This window comes from Trichoplusia ni, chromosome 3 (genome assembly GCF_003590095.1).
Source record: "Trichoplusia ni isolate ovarian cell line Hi5 chromosome 3, tn1, whole genome shotgun sequence".
NCBI lineage: Eukaryota > Metazoa > Arthropoda > Insecta > Lepidoptera > Noctuidae > Trichoplusia > Trichoplusia ni.
In genome coordinates, this window is record NC_039480.1 from 5880344 (window position 1) to 5900371 (window position 20028).

The 20028-nt window shown below is 38.0% G+C and overlaps 3 protein-coding genes across 3 annotated transcripts in view; 2 read left to right on the top strand and 1 right to left on the bottom strand.

The window, feature by feature from the left end:
- The window catches only part of LOC113508681, a gene marked incomplete at its 3' end in the record, with an annotated part of 32358 nt that extends 22491 nt beyond the window's left edge, over window positions 1-9867 (bottom strand). The window contains 5 exon segments of the mRNA XM_026891762.1: window positions 288-392; window positions 2206-2285; window positions 3124-3262; window positions 5140-5271; window positions 8999-9867. Of these exon segments, the coding sequence (XP_026747563.1) occupies window positions 288-392; window positions 2206-2285; window positions 3124-3262; window positions 5140-5271; window positions 8999-9301 (759 nt within the window).
- The window catches only part of LOC113509058, a 101280-nt gene extending 89808 nt beyond the window's left edge, over window positions 1-11472 (top strand). The window contains exon 5 of the mRNA XM_026892332.1: window positions 11403-11472. The gene's annotated coding sequence lies outside the window, so the exon portion shown is untranslated. The remainder of the gene's footprint in view (window positions 1-11402) is intronic.
- Window positions 10208-12617, top strand: LOC113509057. The gene is made up of 4 exons (XM_026892330.1): window positions 10208-10748; window positions 11403-11493; window positions 11822-11940; window positions 12390-12617. Exons 1-4 carry the CDS (start codon window positions 10610-10612, stop codon window positions 12563-12565), a joined length of 525 nt encoding a protein of 174 aa, XP_026748131.1. The 5' UTR covers window positions 10208-10609; the 3' UTR covers window positions 12566-12617.
- Window positions 12618-20028: the final 7411 nt, after the last annotated feature.

Below are 20028 nucleotides of genomic sequence, written 5' to 3' on the forward strand. Positions count from 1 at the left end.
ATTTTTTTTAAACTACACCCGCATCAATAATTTTTCGCGGGAGGTTTCACAAACATTCAAAAGCAAAAACAAATATGTCTTTGTCAAGTTAAACAGAGAGACCTATACTGACAACAAGCATTCCTGGATCACACAAAAAGTTGTCATACGCGGGGATCGAACCAACGCGTCGCGCACAGTGGGTTTGGCGTGGTGACCTCAACCACTCAGCTAGCCGTGCCGCCGTGGTTTAACTCATTGTTAGTATTAGTAAAGACGTTATATAGTAAGGTGCGTATGTGTGTGACCTGCAGTATGTCCTCGTGTCGTATGAGGAAGTGGTCGGGGTCGGGCGCGGCCGCCTCCGCGCTCAGCAGCGGCAGCAGGAACTGGCCCATCGCCGGGATCTCCGCCTGGAGGGAGAACAAGAAGAAACACTGTATATACGAGGAACGGATATGTAATGCACGCCATCGACATCTATAATAATAATAAATCATTTAAATATTTATATATTTGGATTTAGCTCACGAGGTTGTCGACTTGTGGGAGGTGGACTCGGCAATCATTGTCCCGATAGTCGTGAGTGTCAATGGTTTGATAGCCAAGAGCCTCGACCAACACCTTATGAGGCTCTCGTTGGGCGTCTGGGTCAAGGGTGTGATTCAGAGAGCGGTACTTCTGGACACGGCGCGCATCGTGAGGAGGTTCCTCTCTCTGGAGCCCTGACCACCGGCAGCTTGGGCCCTGTTCCCGTTGCCGGTTGGACACTATTTTTTATATTTTTTTTTATGTTTTTTTTATATATATATTTAAAAATGTAATTTATATGTATTTAAATGGAATAAAGAACATAATAAATAATTTCATTATCAGGCTACTAAGGCCATATACCTTACAGACTAACATAGATATTTTATACAATAGTTGTAAGTATGTATATATAGCTTCAAATTAATTTATCACTGGAAACCAGCGCCGTGTTTTGGTCCGCGCCATAGCATGACGGTCACCAACCCGTCGCTGTTGACTTTTATATGAATTCTACTAGCTGTTGCCCGCGACTTCGTCCGCGTGGTTAGAAGATATAAGTTATAATTTATACCTGCCTTCTATCTATCTTGTAGGATTCAGTCAGCGTTTGCAATGTAAGCGCAAAAAATGTGTTTTTTTACGACCTCACATTAGAAATCTCAAAAATTGTAGCCTATGTGTTATTCTGATGTATAAGCTATATTGTGGTAAAGTTTCATTCAAATCCATTCAGTAGCTTTTACGTGAAAGAGTAACAAACATCCATACATCCATACTTACAAACTTTCGCCTTTACAATAGTAGTAGGATAACGGTGTTATAACTTTGTATGCATATTTCACTGAGACAAATAAAACCTTTTTCTTTCTTTCTATCTATCTTGATGGCGTGCAATTGGGGAGGCCTACGTCCAGCAGTGGACAAATATGGGCTGATCATGATGGATATAATAGTATCTAGTATCTAGCAGCCAGCTTGTATTTCAAATAAATAGTATGTAAATTAAATAATAAACAAGTGATACTGTCATCATTGGCCTGCGGCATCTATGACAGACGATTGAAAATAATACTGTAAGGGTGTAAAATTTGCAGGTATTTTATTTGTTTGTTTGGCTTGGCACCTACCCACTTATGTAGGTATTGTTTTCTATAATAATATTGTAAACGGAAAGACAGCTGCTGGTGACGTTGTTGCTGTTTCTTCTCTCTCAGCAAGAACACTATAGAAGCTGTGCCTAATTTGAATATACACCGTTATTTTTTAGTCGTCTTACAAAAGCAGCCCAGTTCATGTATCCAATGACTAGAAAACGTTCATGATAAAAAAATGGTATTTATGAGATTTGAATAAATTTAAAATGCAATTTTTATTCAATATTATGACGCAATTCGTAGTTTTTTAGAAACACAGCTCTGTTGCGAGCGCGGAACAATGGTGAGGGGCGCGGGAGGCGGCGTTTTTTATCATTTTTAAGAGTATGTTTCAGATTTCTCTTGTTTCATTTTTCTTTGTACCTATTATCTTAGTTGATGATAAAATAATAATAATCGCGCCTAGGGGTATTTTACGTCGGATACATGAACTGGGCTGCTCTTGTAAGACGACTAAAAAATCACCGTGTATTTCTTTTGATTTACACTGACATACAATTGCCTGGGGGTAACAAGGGGGACGATAAGTGTTACATACATCTGCCTTGTGCTGGTACCCGTTGCAGTCCACTTCGACAGCTGCTGCCTCCTTCATGGACGAGCTGTCCGACGAGCCGGCTGCAATGAAGACATAGACAATGTTATAAATGATGCTGGATGTATGGAGGACAGAGAACTGAGTGTTTTTTTTACGTTTAAATTACAATGTATGAGGAGTAAGAAAAAATGTTCCACTTCCCTCCATGGCAAGAGGGAGAAGACTCCTATAAACCATTTCAAATGTCTCTACCGACAAGTAAATAATTTATGATCGGTTTTAAAAAACAAATCGACTCTCACTGTAAGGAATTTTATCCTTGTGGCGCGGATTCACAAACATTCGAGTCACATGCACCAAGACTCAAGACAAGTATTAGTGTATCACACATATTCTTATAATACGCGGGGATCGAACGGACACGTCTCGTGATGACCTCAACCACTCAGCTATAAGTGCAGTCATTGTCCCTGGCAATCGAAACCTCGACTCGTATAGTGGCAGCAGGCCCTTTTTTAATGACTTCAATCCACGTCGAGGGCACGGCGTGGGGATATATCAGACTTATACCGACTAACACCACCCCGGGCCTTTTCTACAGCTTAAGCCAGAGTCACGGGATCGCTCGCGCATGATCTGCGCGACTCTGGCTATGTTGGCAGTCTGGGTTGTGTCTGCATGCAGGGCCGGATTTAGGGGCCCAGAGGCTCCGGGCCAACAAAGGATATTAATGCCTTGGCCATAATTATTCAGACAGGCACTGTCACTCTTATAGTGTCAATAATGTGGGCTTTTACCTTGGTTTCTACATTTTCATTGGGAGTGCTGGGCCCCTAGGCACTGGCCTAAAGTGCCTTATGTATAATACGGCACTGTCTGTATGTTCGTGTAGAGCTCAGACATGACGTATATACTCACTGGCGTCGTCGAGCTCGGTCCACTGGTCGTCGCTGTCGGAGTCGGCGCCCACGTCGGACGCGTCGGACAGCAGCTCCACGCGCCGCACGCGCATGCACACCGCGCGCCGCGCCAGCCGCCGGGACAGCGGCGGGTACAGCTACGGACAATACAAGGGTTAGAAATATATACTTTATAATCCATACTTTGATATATAAAGCTGAAGAGTTTGTTTGTTTGTTTGTTTGAACGCGCTAATCTCAGGAACTACTGGTCCAAATTGAAAAATTCTTTTTGTGTTGAATAGACCGTTAATCGAGGAAGGCTTTAGGCTATAAACCATCACGCTGCGACTAATAGGAGCGAAGGTACAAAGGAAAATGTGAAAAAAAATGCAGATATCAATCATAACTTATATCTTCTACCCACGGGGACGAAGTCGCGGGCAACAGCTAGTAGACATTTTGATTAAAAACACTTGGAGTATACTTTTTATAGTGTAATATTAATAAAGAATTGAGCCCTCTCATTCAATGAAAAAAAAATGTTTATTTCGTAATAAATTGAAAGCTAGTTTCAATAACAAACAACAACAACTAACAACTTGGTAAATGTATAATGTTACGTGTATGTCGTTTGAGGATGAGTGCAGAAATTGGAATTTAAAATTATTTAAAACCCTAACAACAACAACACTGCAACCTTGCTTTGCAACCCTGTGAAAAACATATACAGATATGGATGGAGGAAGTTGAATAAAAAAGCTTTATAAATACTAATCAAAATAACAGAATATTGATCTGTGTATATTAAAAAGTGCAATGAAGCCGGTACAAATAGGTATATTTAAAAGCATACATTTTTAAATCTACATTGAAACGACAACATCGTGAATATTCATCAAACGATTCCTTCACGCAGACATTTAAACCTTGTATCGCGGGAGGTTTCAAAAACATTTAATTCACATGCACAAAGACATCCAGACTCAGAACAAGCGTCTGAGGAGCGCACTATACTACGCAGGGATCGAACTTGTGCTACGTGTGATGATCTATACCACACGGCTTGCAATCAGCCGAAAATAACCCTAAATAGCCTACGACACACCGCAACATAGATCATTATTATTTCTATACCACTAGACTTTCAGTGAAGACTAATCAATGTTTAAATACTAAAAAAGTTTCAGTCCCAACCGGACCAAACTAGTCGGGCACTCCCGATAAATACACGTTAGTATACCGTTGCATCATTTAATAATGAGTCTCACGATAGTTTCTGTAAGAATATGCTGAAAAATCTATCGCTTCGCATACATAGGCTGTGTCTCCCAATTCCTATTTAAACAGCCTGACCTGATATATTTATAGATAGGGTCAAAGACTGCGAACGTTAAATCAATACTTGGACTAGATAAACTAAAAATGGGATATTAAGATCCAAAATTGGTTCGTTTGTTTTAGTAGTTGCTGAATACATAGAGAGATGGTAAATAAAGTTGTGGGGGGGTGTGTGTATGGGGTATGTATGCACGAAAGACAAGTAGTCCCAATGTGACTTGTTCAAAGTGATATGTCATTTCTGAATTATTCTAAAACAAACGGTTTAGGAAGAGGAAAAAATAAATTTCTTTAAAGCATGTCTCAAATGTAATTGGTAGCCACTTCTTTCACTCACGGGAAATGTCTATAACATGTCTTCTCGCACACTTAGCGCATTAATGAATTTAATCCTTATGTCGCGGTTTCAAACACATTAACGTCACATGCAGGCATCACATCACACAAACGTTTGTCAACCAGAAAATGGGTAGTGTCAGACTTTTACCGACTAAACCTGAACCGCTGTGCTACGTCCGCGTTTTTGTGTCGGGGTATGGCAATGCGTTGCAATCCTTTATAATAAACCCGGGGATCGCGACACGTTGCGCTCAGAGGGTTTGGTGTGATGGCCTCAAGCCGTCAACCACTCTGCTATCGGTGAAGGCAAGTAGAGTATACACTAGGTATTTTTGTATTAAGGTTATGTGGTCACCTCTTTCCCCTTAGCGATAGGCCTTCGCCTAGGAGCCCGCTGGGGCCGCGAGTGTCGGCGGGGGCGGCCTCCTCGGCCACCAGACCATGAGGACGACGACGATGACCCGCTACCGGAGCCGCGGTGACCCATCTGCGGATATTAAGAATACAAATTAGTTCAATCTTGTTTTACACATACTGTTCATGTATTTACTAATGTATGTTAAAACGGTGTGTACACCAATTACAGTAACATTGAATTAAATGGGATAAAACTGTGTTTGTAATTATAATCAGTGCCGGCGTGATGGGGCGATGGCAGGGCGACAAATTCTGGGGGACGCCAAGGTCTGAAGTTGGAGTCTCTTGCCTCTCCTGGCGCAAACCCTCAGAACTGTGCTCTACGCTAGAGGTGGAATACTTCCACCGCCAAACGTAACGCTAAAGGAAAGATGAAATTCTTAATATAATTTTACTTGGGATCAGCAAAAAACTAACACTTGATATTGCTTCCCTCAAGTGGGCGCCACAATATTTTCGCCCGGGGTGTCAGTGGCCCTTACGCCGGCACTGATTATAATATAATCATATGCCACTACTTACACACAACGCCATCTACTCTCAAACTAGGCAAAGCTTGTATTATGAGTACTACATAGCTGATAAACAGACTTATAAAATACCTAAAGATATACGTAAGTATATAAGAAATAATTTCACTTAAAACGGTTTTTATATGATTTCGTGTCTAAAGGATAAACATGGAACTCAATTAAAACTAAGCCATCTTTCATTCTGTCTGTCACCAGGCTCTATCTCAAAAACTGTAATAACTAGACAGTTGAAAAATTCACTGATGACGCATTTTTGTTGGCGCTATAACGACAAATACTAAAAATAAAAGTTAAGGTATTCGTTGTCCTATCTACACGAGGTTTCGATACCCGCAAGTATTTGTGTCATTCACGGATGGATCTATCAGGGGTATGTTTAAAAATCTCTCATCATCATCATCCTAGCCTTTTCCCAACTATATTGGGCTCAGCTTCCAGTCTAACCGGATTCAGCTGAGTACCAGTGTTCTACAAGGAGCGACTGCCTATCTGACCTCCTCAACCCACTTACCTGGACAACAAGATACCCCTTAGTAAGACTGGTTGTCAGAATTTCTAGCTTCACCAAGAAGAAAGACTAATCTGCTTTAGTTTTAGTACCTGACAACCCCACTCAAAACTCTAGCAGACGATAATCACTTGTTGTGACAATCACAATGTGTTTACAAACATGAAGACAAACAATCATTATTAGTATTATTAGTTGAGACTATCATCTTGTACCTGAACAGTTAATTAATTACTTTTAGATATAACATTGATTGTATGATTTATACAGGGTTAGTTATAATTTCAATCAACTTTTAAAATTGTTCCAGGCCTCCTGAGTATACCATATTAAATATTTCTTTCTTTCCTTTTTTTAAGACTCTCGCATCAAGACATTCGGAGTATGTGTATCGCGGGAGTTTTAAGCCATGTATCACAGGAGGTTACACAAACTTAATAGTCACATCCACAAAGACACAACTCCCAAATCTTTTTTAAAAACAGAAGCTAAATTTAAATGAAACTGGTCTGGTCACATCAGCCTGATGCAGAATAAACTCAGGGCAAAGGTAACTACATACTAGGTAGTTGAGACCAGAAGGGGATCTCCCAGAAGTCCCGCAAGGAGATGGCGGGACAAAACTCAACTATTTTGTATAAAACTGGTCTCGGCTTACCATGAAGGATGGAAAGGAGGCATTTGGCAAAAAAAACATTATCGATGTGTCATAAACACATACAAAAATCAGAAAATCAAACTGTAAAAGTGTTTCTTTGTTGGATGTAGTGGCTTAGGTATGGCAACCTCAAATATTTGTTTGTTTGGCACTGCACCTAAACCCTTATTTTGTCATATTTTCTATAATTATATTGTATTGCAAAGACAGCATGCTGCTGGGGAGTTTGTTGTGCCATTTCTTCTTTCACAGCAAAAGCACTTAGGTAGCAGTGAAGGGCGGGCAAAACTGGGTAATGTCCAATGTTATCTGACCAACAAAAAGTGCTACTTAGTAGCCTACCTTAAATAAATGACTTTCAGATTTTGTGCATTTGCAAAAAATTTGGCTGGTATGTATATTTATATAAATTTAAACTGATGGGGATAGAAAAATCAATATTATTCATTAAAAAAAATGTTAATCATTCAAAAGCATTGTTCTCTTGACAAATATTTATCTTTATATTCAAATAAGACTTATGCTACAGTAGAAAATTATAACTAATTTCTATAAATGAACATGATAAATGCAAGGTAGATCAAAAAAATACACAGACATATTTTGTATCTATGTTTTTCATCTCAACAATATAAATATGAAGTTATTATAACCCATAATATGCATTCTTATTTACGCTAAATTTATTTTAATTTTCAATACTCGTATATGTGTTGCGTATATTTACTCTCCATAATGTAAAGACGTCTTAGAGATCACAATAATACTACAAATGTGAAAGTATGAGCATTTTTGTATGTGTCATATCTTTATGCCCAAATGGCTGGACCAATTTTGATCAAATTTTGTATAGAGGTAGGTGACACCTTGGTACTTTTAACTGATTTCTTAAAAGAAGATAATGTTTTTGAAGCCATAAGCAACACTTAAACTGGAGAAGCCATGAGTAAAATCTAGTAATAATATAATATGGTGGCCGCTCATTAATGTTTGTTTTGATAAAGGGTATGTTTGAAACAAATTTCACCTAAACCATGATTTGGAGGTAATATGGAGAATAGTCAGTTATTTATAATTATATTAATTATTTATTTAATAAAGAGAGTTTCTTGTGAGATGACGTCCAATAGAAAGATATGGCAGAAGAAAACATTTTGAGCAAACCCCAAATAAAATAATTGGGATATGGGAGGGATTGATAATGCTGATGAAAGGTAGGAGAATGATTTATTTAATTTTAATTCTTGTACAAAATATGTTGTATATGTGTATAGAATGAACTAATGTATGATGACCACTGTCAGGAAACCAAGAAGTGATGTTTACAAAAAGTAGGTTTATAATTTAAAAAAGATGGTTAGTCAGAAAAATAAACATAGTACATGCATCTGATATACCTAAATAAATATAAACATTTGATTTTAATGTGTGTTTAATATTGAATGAACTAATCTATTTATCATGTATGTGCATATATTATGCTTTAGGTAGTAAATGAAGTAGGTAATTGCAGTTATCAACAAAAATATGCATTTAATTTATCAGATGAATACCAAAACACATTTTGTTATTAATTTAGTTTATGTTTTGTATGTATTGAAGCAGCAAAACCAATAAACACTAAAATATATATTTATATTGTTAGATTATTAAAAAGTACCCTCATCTTATGCAAAAAAAAAGCCTGATAAGAAAAACATGGCAAAAACATGTTTCAGATCTAACCAAAATAAAATATCAATTAGGTTTAACCATTGAAGTTCAGTTTTAACCTCAATAGTTAATGATTTTTAACTGAAAACTACTTTAAAAGATCATTACTGAATGAGATATGAAAATAATCAATAATGCAACTTGAGCACTAAAAATCTTTATGATCTAGGGAAACAGGTTTTATAAGGAGATCTGTGACCAATCAATACTGCACAGGGACTTATATTGATGTGATATTATCAATACAGTACACAAAACATGCTGTGTAGATACTTCTTATTCGCGAACAAGAGTTCAATGACACAAGGACCTAGACGAGACTTTGGTGTCAAGCCAAACCCTACAAACGAAAGAGATAGGATACGTCAGCCATATTGGCACTCACCGCTATTTCAAAGAGTGATGGGAAGTCCTGCTGCTGTTCGCCATCAGCCAAACCAGCCAACAGTCCAAGTTCCGCGCTCAAGTCCGCGAGTTCAGCGCCGATGCGATCCGCCCGATCCGCGTCACCCAGCTCATCTTTTAAGATGTCTCCGATCTCGTCGGACACTGCGGCGACGGCTGAAGCCACCTCGTCGGAGGGCGAACCCTCCTTGCCTAACCCTTCGCCACCGCCGGCGAAAAGCTCAGTCTCTTCAGCAGTTCCATTCCCACTACGGCCCAAACATTTCTCCATGGAAAACATCATTTAAGAACCGAATAACACAACTCATACGACGAACGTAACATCTAAAGTCACCGCTGGTCCTTTTAGATCACTCGAAAACAGATAACTCGGTAATTAAAAGACTTGAAACCATTTTTTCATCGGCACCGATATATCCCGAAGTTTTTGACAATACCAATATGGCGACGGTATTTTTAGGTATTTTGTGACCAGTTGCAAGCGGATAACGTGACAATATTCAATAGGGCAATACCTGGGCTGGGGCGATTTTAAAAATCATTTTTCCAAAACAACCAAGAGTTTATGATTTATGGATTTCGTGCAGATGTTTTATTTTATTCGTGTTTTTTTCTGCATGAATCATGTTATAAAATCACGTCAATTACCTTTATAGAGAGACGACTATAACTATCGTAAAAAAGTCGATGCAATTTATTAGAAAAATTTCCATTAAGAATTTCCTATCAGCATTTTTTATAACGTTTATTTCTCATAATATTAATTCAAGTCTTTAGGCTCAAGTTAAAAGTTTAAACTAATTGAAAACTGCGTTACAGGTATTATGTCAACTACCCTCTTCTTAATGATTCGAATCAAGCCTCTTAATCTTTGCCCCATTGCGTTGTCGTCGTTCAAAGGCTTTACATAGCAATGTTGTAACAATATGTATTCGCTACGGGAACTGTTAAGGTGCCTTTTTCAGTATTTGAGCGTAACATGATGTAATGTATGAAACTTGCATTCAATAGTTTTTATTAAATTTACGAGTCAATCTTTTATATTTTTTCACAAAAACACGTGAAGGTGGCAAATTGGCAAATATGAAGTAGAGTCAAAGATATTATACGAGTAGAGTACATCAGAATGGTGTTTTTCAGTTTGTTTAGAATTGAAACAGGATGGATCGATTTAAAAAAAACAAGAATGACAAAGCTATACATTATTCCGTTTTTATATGGCAAGAAAATCTCCGTCAAACTTTCGACAGCGTCAAGCTTCACAGCTGTCAAATCAGTGACAGAAGCCGATTCTGCGCGAAACATCGGCGTATATATTTTAAATATATTTATAAATTGTATATGAAAAACTATAATGCAGGTAAAATGCCGCATTGCGATGCACGCTGTAACAAACACGCAATGTTTCTAATACAAACTCGACGCTAATTAATTATAAATCAAACACATGTTCAATCGATAAACAAACTACAACTTTTTAAAACATTTTTTTAAATCTAAAATTAGTGCTTCGGTATTTAGGTTAAAGTGTCTAGACCGGGAATATTGTGTACTCGACGTTTGTGTACTTATATATTTTTAAATACAAGCTATGGCGGTGCAGAATAAAGTTTTATACGCTTTTCGAGGTTGGATAGCATTTGTCGCATTTATGGATTTAGGAACCGCAGGCCGGTCCTATATCGAAAGGAGGTCGTTTCTAAGCAACAACGGCGATGACCATTTAGATGGTAAGTGGTCTAGATTATATTAGAAAGTAGTGACTGGCTGTTTAATATAAACCTTTGCCTTTTACTAATAGTTTTTCAGATATTTATTAACCTGCATGAAAACTTTTCTTTGCTTTAAATTGAAGCAGTTAAGAAAATTTTACATATTTCTTGTTTTTACTTCTGACCTATATTATGGCCCTAGCAGATAGCTATTTAAATTTAAAAGCATTTTGAACTTTGAATCTGATAAATTCTGATAAAAGTTTGACTGATAATAGTGTGTACTCATGTTCTTTTTGCAGTCACTAATTAAGTTATAATTGATATTCATAATATAATCTAATTAGAAAATTTACAAAGTAAACTGCTTGGTTAAAATATGAATAAAACCTAATTCACTATGCATCATACATAGCTAACAGCTTTTGAATTAGTATCAAAACCTTACACTGTCGTTGCTTCTTCATTAAATGATATGGAACTAAAAAGCTGGAAGGTCAGACAATCAGACCACAAATGGGTATCATGTTGCCTAGGTAACTGGGTTGAGGATGTCAGATAGACAGTCGCTCCTTGTAAAACACTGGTACTTAGCTGCACCCGTTTAAGACTGGAAGCCGACCCCAACATAGGTTAAGATGTTTATAAGTATTATTATTTTGTATTTTTCAGGTGACTTCACGATATCCCGGATGCTGGGCATGTACTCTGTTCTCAAAGCCCTAGCTCTCATACACTGTACACTCTATATACATTATAGACCGTGAGTATTATCTCTTTCATATTAATTTTACTCAACTACCCTAACAAGGAGTGTAATGATAGGGTTTCATATATAAAGGGTAAAAATGAAACCTTATTACTGAAGTTCTGCTGCTGTCTGTACATCTATTCATCCATCCGTCCGTCCGTCACTAGGCTGTATCTTCAAAACTATGAAAGCTGGCCAGTTAAAATTTTCACAAATGGTATATTAATTTTGACAAAAATTATGTTTTATCAAAATAGGATCTTTACTTCAGCTTTTAAAGTATTACAAATAAATAAACCTGGAGGTTTAAGTTTATACCAAAAAGTATTTTTATTTCCAGAGTGGTGTCTATGGGCTACTGGTCCCTGACCCTGACCATCATATTATACTTCACCGAAGCATTTTACTTTCACTCAACTGATCTTAACTTCTATGTGGTATTCCCTTGTGTTTTAAATAGTAAGTATTATCTTAATATTACTTATATATCGGTACATATAATTAAGGTCAATTAACACAGAAAGAGCAGCAGAAAGCCTTTTCATGAGGCCAAAATTTAAAAAGCATAACGACTCCCGCACTAAGAATTTAATCCTTGTATTAGGTATTTCACAAACATTCAAGTCACATGCACAAAGACACCCAGACCCAGGACAAACATTCGTCAAAAACATCAAACAAACGCTTGTCCTACGCGGGGATAGACCCGCGTCACTCGCGCTCAGTGGGCTTATCTTGGTGACCTCAACCACTCAGCTATCCGTGCAGTCGCAGTTTTGAAATGCTGCAACGGTTTGCTCATACATCCATTCGCGATTTAGAAAAAAAAAGTGGAGGCAAGACTTTGTCCAGCAGTGGGACAACTTAAGCTTATAATAATAATAATCTTTTCATATTTTCTTTCACAGTAATCACTCTACTAGGTCTAATATACCTGCCGACCAAATTAAAATTGTTTGGACAAATCCCTGGCGTGTCCGGTATGGATCGCGAGATAGACGACGAGAATACTCAGATCCTGAGACAGATGGGCAACTTCAGAAGACGGAAGACTGGCAACAATGTCAAAAATAAACATGTCTGATGTTGCCAGACGAAAAAATGGATGGATGACGTGTTTTGTAAAAGGTATTTGAGGTTAAGTTAGCTTTAGTTGTCTTTTTTAGTTAATAATAATGTTTTTGTTATAATTTGTGAAATAACTATATCACTAAAATATAAGTTTTATAATTGTTTAGTAACGGTTTACTCACGCGTATGTATCGGGATGGCCTGACTAGTTTCGGAACCGACCGGAGTCCGTAATCATGACACGATAAAGTCGCGTGAGTAAACCATTGTTAGCAATTATCGAGTAGTGATATTGAGAATTATTTTTCATATCATGGCAATACACATTGGTGTTACTAGTTAAATTTTTATTTAAACTTTTTTTTATAACAATAATACTTAACTTACTTTAAAAATGAATCTCTTCTTTCCAACTTTTATACTCATGCGATAAATTTTCGCATTTTTTATTATTTTTTTAAATCGACCATTTTTTTTAACAGTGACCTTGGGTACCGTAATTTCGGGGTGTATTGCAAATTATGATGTATATAATAATAGTGTTCTTCAACGTCATCTACTTTGAAATGAAACTACTTTTACGGATTTTATCGCGATTTAATTTTAGATTTTAGTGTCTGCCTGCGACCATGATACCTGCAAAGGTGTCGAAATGTCGGGTACTAAAATCTAAAATTAAACCGAGATAAAATCCGTAAAAGTAGTTTCATTTCAATGTCTAACATTCGCGTAAACCTAAGAAATCATCTCCTTTAATAATTTAATTAAAAAAAAACTCATTATACATTGACGAATTTTACTCATATTTTAAAATCTCAATCTTTAAGTTTAATTATAGACGTTCCTGCTTAATGTTGCCAATTTATCATTAAAATAGTAGTTCTTTATCTCATAAGAAGCAATACACCTGGAATTACAGTACATAACATAATCTATTCTTATTTATAAGTATAATTTTCTTTATTTGAAACTAACATATTTTAACAAGTAAATTGAAATATCTATTTTTACCTAAAATGGCATACACTGCCATCATCATCATCGTCATCATCCTAGCCTTTCCCAACTATGTTGGGGTCGGCTTCCAGTCTAACCGGATTCATCTAAGTACCAGTGTTTCACAAGGAGCGACTGCCTATCTGACCTCCTCAACCCAGTTACCTTGGCAACACGATACCCCTTAGTTAGACTGGTTATCATAATGATGAATCCAGTAAAATCCAAAATATTCCCCAACCAAGTGGGAAGGAACAAAACGGTATCAATGTCTACGACTTCCACTTGAAGTAGCATTCTGGAATGCTACTTTATTCCTTGTCTGTACAAATCTAGTCTTTTTCACTATAAGCGTTGTAGCCAATTGTATAGTCAGTCTGTGACTTGTTGCGAGTAGTAAAAACTCTTAATAAATAATAAATAAATAAATGCGGACAACATCACATACATTGTTCTGAACCCAAAGTAAGTTGCTAAAGCACTTGTGTTATGGAATTCAGATACAACGAAGGTACCACAAACACCCAGACCCGAGACAATGTAGAAATGTGAATTTTTACATTGATCCGACCGTCGATCGCACTCGGGTCCTCAGACTTTGAAATCGGTGCGTACGCCACTCGACCACGGAGGTCGTCTTAATAAATCTTGTAGGTTGTCAACGATGAAGTTGATATATATTGAAATGTATATAAAAAGCTTTGATAGCTTCTGGTAAGGCGGGGAAATCCTCATGGACACCCATTCCCTCGGGGAAAGAACGGGTAGTGTCAGACACTGACTAAACCTGAACCTGCTACGTCATCCGCGCTTTTGCGTCGGTGTATGGCAATGCGTTGCTATCCTTCATACAAGCTTTGATATTGCAGTGGTTAGATTACAGGACTGCTGATGCTAAGTTCTCGAGTTCGATCCCAAGGCACGTATTGACTTTTTGAATGTTGTGTGCGTTTTAGAAATAAATATCACAGCTCAGTTTTCTAAGGTTGTGATATATGGGTTCTGCTTGTGATCTCTCTCCGGTCGTGTCCGTCGCGCTATGAGAGTGCGGGAACAGAGAGTGCGGCTGTGTTAGCACACGCGCGTGTACTATAATATGTGGTCCACCTGGTTGGTGTCTTGTGACACAAGCCGCTGTGTTCGAAATGTCGTCAAGACATTTTAATATATGGCACGAATTGCGTTAAGGAATTTAATCCATATATCGCGGGGGGTTTCACAAACAATCAAGTCACATGCACAAAGACACTCATACTCAGGACAAGCATTCGTGGATCACACAAATGTTTGTCCTACGCGAGAATCGAACTTATGATGTGTGGCGTTTAGTGGTTTTGGCGTTGTGACCTCAACCACTCGGCTATCCGATGGCTATGGAAATAGAGTAAAATGCATAACCTTTGCCTGCTCATGGGCTGACTATACGTTTGGTATGAACGCGGCTTTAGTATAAATATAATATTTTCCTATCCTAACACATCTTTATATTCTTGCACGATCGCTTTCAAATTAGTTTTATATTACTTGTGAATTAAATAAGGCCTCGCAAACATAGTACGAGAATTGATCAATACACTGACCTGCCCCACGGTGGGCGCCATTACCGAAGCTGTTAATAACACCAGCCTGTAACAGTCCCATTGCAGGCCTCTTATACAGAGAACGAGCATTGATCACCACGCTTGTGAGCTGCCCCACAGTCTCTAACTGGCCCACTGCTGGGGAAAAGCCTCTCAAACAAGTAATATCATCACTAATCTAGTTTTCTGATCCTGCTTCGAAACACATCAATTAAATAGTGCCAATATAACAAGAATATATAATTTTATACATAACGCATTTACTGACAATAGTTATAGGAACCTGTAGGTACAATGTATATTGAAGGCTAAGGTAATACTGCATCTCTTTCTAATAGTATACTTCAAATTGCCCACGTTTTTATTCACTCACTTATCTTGTTTGTTTGTCGTTCCGGTTGGATTTTTGCAACTCAATTTCTCGATGCACTCGATGCACTCCCCAAAAGCTAGCCTGAAATTTTCAGGGTTTTAGGATTTCAAACCCGTTGAAAATGCAATTTACAACTTCCCTGAAAAATTTCAGCCTGCTAGCTCATCCGGAACTGCCTCAAAATTGAGTTGCAAAAATCCAACCGGAACGACAACAAACAAGAAAGTGAGTGTATAGAAACGTGGGAAAAATAAAGTGTTCTGTCCCTTAAACGTAGTCAACTTTCCTATATCATAATTTACATAACTCAGATTTCAAATGTCTTTTTGGAAAATTTCTTGTTAGAAAGAGATGCAAGTATTGTTATCAGCTAAGTGTTTTACAAAAGGCAGATTTACAATGTTTATATATAACAACTAGCTGTTGCCCGCGATTCGTCCGCGTGGTTAGAAGAAATTGCGACTATAACTTGAGATTTAAACTATCCTATCTCTCAAATTGGATCGAATTGCACATGGTGTGCGAATTTTATTATAACCGGTCAAGTGGTTTAGGAGTCCATTGAGGACAAACATTGTGACACGAGATTTATATATATATTAAGATTTTTAAAAGCGCTTTTCTAACGGTCGGTGTTTGTCGGTGAAAAAGCGCTCTTATTTGAGGTCTTAATTCAGGTTGAGGATGTACGACAGGACACTACATTGTGTAGATCGGTGTTTCTCTCCCAAATCTGCAATAATATTGCTTAATACTCTGTCCGTTTCAGGAATAACCTTTTAAAAGGTCGTGAAATCGACCCGAAATTGACGAGCAACATATGTTATTCCGTTTAAAGTAAATTTCGAAGCGAAATTTTAGCCTAAAGTTGTATTTTACTTTAAATTAAACCGTAAATGTGTTTTTGTCCTTTTAGTCATTTTTTTTACAAGAACAACTCGTCTTTTCAGTCGACTGACTGACACTTTGAAACGTTCTGTGATATCGTATCCTAGACTCGACGCGTGCAGTGGGTCTGGCGTGGTGACCGCTCGACTATCCAGGCAGTTCGGACTAAGTATAAGACATTAGACGGTGGTCATATATGTATAAATATTGTAAGTCTGCCTGTCCATAGCGTTGAGTTCACGTTTGATACTAGTCATTATGTTTAAGGAGTTTATTGTTATAGGAATGTTATATTACGAGTGTAAATTATAATAAAATTATTTGTTACATCGTTAAATTTCATATTAAAGTCCTTAACAAGGCCTCTACATGTTGGACCTGTGGCCCCAATTCCGCTATTTACAATGGCCTATGTATGGAAATTGGATTAAAATGACGCTATTCGTATTCTCCTTAGCATGTTTGTCGAACACAATAACTGGAAATTCGGAACTCTTTCGGCAAATACTATGATTTTCCAATTATTGTGTTGGTGGCTATTCCCATTCATTCATCGGCCATTCGTGAAATTGGGGCCCTTGGTTTACTTTAGATACGGGACCCGTCTGAGTTTTTTCATTGTATTATTTTTTATTTAATTGCAAATTATTAATATAGTAGGTACCTACGTTGATATTAAACACAGATACTTCATTTTAATTACTAGTATTGTTAAAGGTTTTAAATAAGTAATACGCAATAATATAACATTTCTATGTAACGTGTTTTAATAACTCGGTTATATTTTAAATGATTGATGATTAGATGGATATGAACAACTTTGAAAACCCTCCAAGTAGCTTATATTCACATATCATGCCGTTTTTGTAAGCTATAAATGCATTGTCATCGTGTTTGAAGTTACCCTGACAATTTCAGCCAGCTAGCTTATCGGGAAGTGCCTCAAAATTAGAGTTGCAAATTGACAGATATTTCCTGGAGATTTATTAGCGTATAAGCGATCTCAGTGGCGTGCACTTGGAGAGGCCTATGTCCAGCAGTGGACTGCGATAGGCTGATGATGTTGATGATGATAAGCGATCAGTTAATACGGTCACAAATTTAATTGGCCTTTACTATCTATACGGAATCCTCAATAGCTCGCATCCATCTCTCAATTTTCCCGCGTTTTTATACACTCACATTCTTATTCGTTTGTCGTTCTGCTGGGATTTCGACTCAATTTAGAGTCACTTCCAGATAATTTCAGATTTTCCGAAATTTTCGGGGTAGCTTCAAACCCGAATACAATGCAATTTTGATGAAATTTTAATGGAATGGCATTTAAAAACGTGGGCATTTAGATTTTTTAAATCAATTAATTTAAATATGGTTGTCCGTAACTCCAAAAGCAATATTTTCAAATATAACCGGTCTATGAAAACACGTTGTTTAAAGAGTTCTAAGCAAGCTCAAGACATGTGCTTTGTAGTTTTAGATAATTAAATAATTAATTATGTTATGGAAATGTATATATATTGTAATAGCCGTAACAACTCACAATGACAAACGAAATACTACCGCGTACCACATCCACTGTCGTCCAAACTAAATCAGATAGTTTTCTTATTTGTTAAAACGACTCTCGCATTAAGGGACTTTATCTTTTTGTCTTGGGTTTCACAAACATACAAGTCACACGCGCAGATACACAGACTCAGAACAAGCATTCGTGGATCTCATAAACGCTTGTCGTGGGATCGTACCAACATCGATCGATACGTGCAATCAAAACAAAAGTTGAACGCATGAAAAAATATTTGCATAAACCTTCTTCTCTCACCCCTAATCCTCATGATCTTCCATCGCCCTGGGCATGAAGAAGAGGTGTGCTGGTCTCGTACCGGCTAAAACCACTGAAAGCTTCCCAAGGCTCCAATTCTGCTATTTAGAATGGCCGATGAATTAATTCAATTCAAAGTCTTTATTTCTCTCATATTAATAAATAAATAATAAATGCGGACAACGTCACATACATTGTTCTAAACCCAAAGTAAGTTGCTAGAGCACTTGTGCTATGGAATTCAGATACAACGAAGGTACCACAAGCACCCAGACCCGAGACAATGTAGAAATAAGAATTTTTTACATTGACCCGACCGGGGATCGAACCCGGGACCTCAGAGCTAGCGACACCTTGAAACCGGTGCGTACGCCACTCGACCACGGAGGTCGTCATATTATTACATTACATAACTAAATTACAAGCCCCTCAAAACCGTAAATGCAATTGGCAATTGGATTAAATTTCATACTAGTCGTATTATCCTAAGCATTTTGCTGACTCAAGTATTTGGAAATTCCTATCTTGTAAAGAAGCATTCGAGGATCACACAAACGCTTATCCTACGGGGATCGAATCAACTCGTCGCGCTCATTGTGTTTAGCGTGGTGACCTCAACCGCTCGGCTATCCGTGCAGAAAGATGTTCATCATCATCATCCACAGCCTTTATCCTCCCACTGCTGGGCATAGGCCTCCCCTTTTTCGTGCCAATTTCTACGGTCCTGTGCTAACCTCATCCAGACTCGACCCGAGACCTTTATAATGTCATCGACCCATCTTGCTCCCGGACGACCGACTTAGATGACCGAGAAAGATGTTACTTTTAACTTATTATTAAGAAAACTATCTGCGTTTAGATAACTCCGTATAATATATTTCCATACTTTAATGTAATATTAGGAGGACCACACCCAGTGCCATATCAATATAGTAATTGTTACATTTTTATCAAATAAATACACCGTTTGACATTTTGTAGTTTTATTTCATACCTGTATATTTGGGTACATGGGCTTCAGCTTTCCCCACCGTTTTTTTTTGTCCGGGGTGAAACTCTAATGAATTCAACCCACGGCGAGGGGATATGTCGGATTTCTACCGACTAAACACCCCGGGCCCCTTCAACTGCCTAAACCAGAGCTGGACTCACTTCAGGGTCGCTCGGGCATGCTCAGCGTGACTCTGGCCGACTGACTCTGATGGATTTCTTCTCGAAAGGTTGGTTAAAAAGCCAACCCCTCATTCCTCGTAAGAACGGATGTGCAGGACGACACGTCCGTCTCCTTCTCGGCCTGATAGCTGGCAGCTGGCACCCGCAGGCGCGACCTTACGGTGGTCGCAGCTCGTAGCTTGCCCCACCCTGGCTCTGACCTATAAGGAGCTTAAGCAACAACAATCATAATATCCGCAAGAAAGTTACAAAAAAGGAGATGGAAAGCCGATCTGACCAAGATTTCTTAAATCTAATATTATCGCATGCTATTTGCGCTTGCTATTTTTCTTGCCCCGCCATGTCTGGCTGTCCAATAAGACGATCAATCAGCACGTTACGGCGAGTCAAAACGTGGTTTCGCTCAACCATGAGCGCAAATCTCCTAAGCGGCCTGTGTATGCTAAGTGTGTACAGAACGAGGAAGGGTATACTAGCTGTAGCCCGCGACTTCGTCCACGTGGTTAGAATTTTCCCCGTTTTTTCCACATTTTCCATTGTATCTTCGCTCCTATTAGTCGCAGCGTGATGTTGTATAGCCTATAGCCTTCCTTGAATGGTCTATTCAACACAAAGAATTTTTCAATTCGAACCAGATGTTCCTG

Excerpts from the sequence above, each read along its gene's own strand:
- LOC113509057 (XM_026892330.1), top strand. The coding sequence starts at position 10,610 with ATGGCGGTGCAGAATAAAGTTTTATACGCTTTTCGAGGTTGGATAGCA. Across the intron at positions 11,494-11,821 it reads CTCTATATACATTATAGACC|AGTGGTGTCTATGGGCTACT; the intron begins GTGAGTATTATC and ends TTTTATTTCCAG. Across the intron at positions 11,941-12,389 it reads ATTCCCTTGTGTTTTAAATA|TAATCACTCTACTAGGTCTA; the intron begins GTAAGTATTATC and ends TTTCTTTCACAG.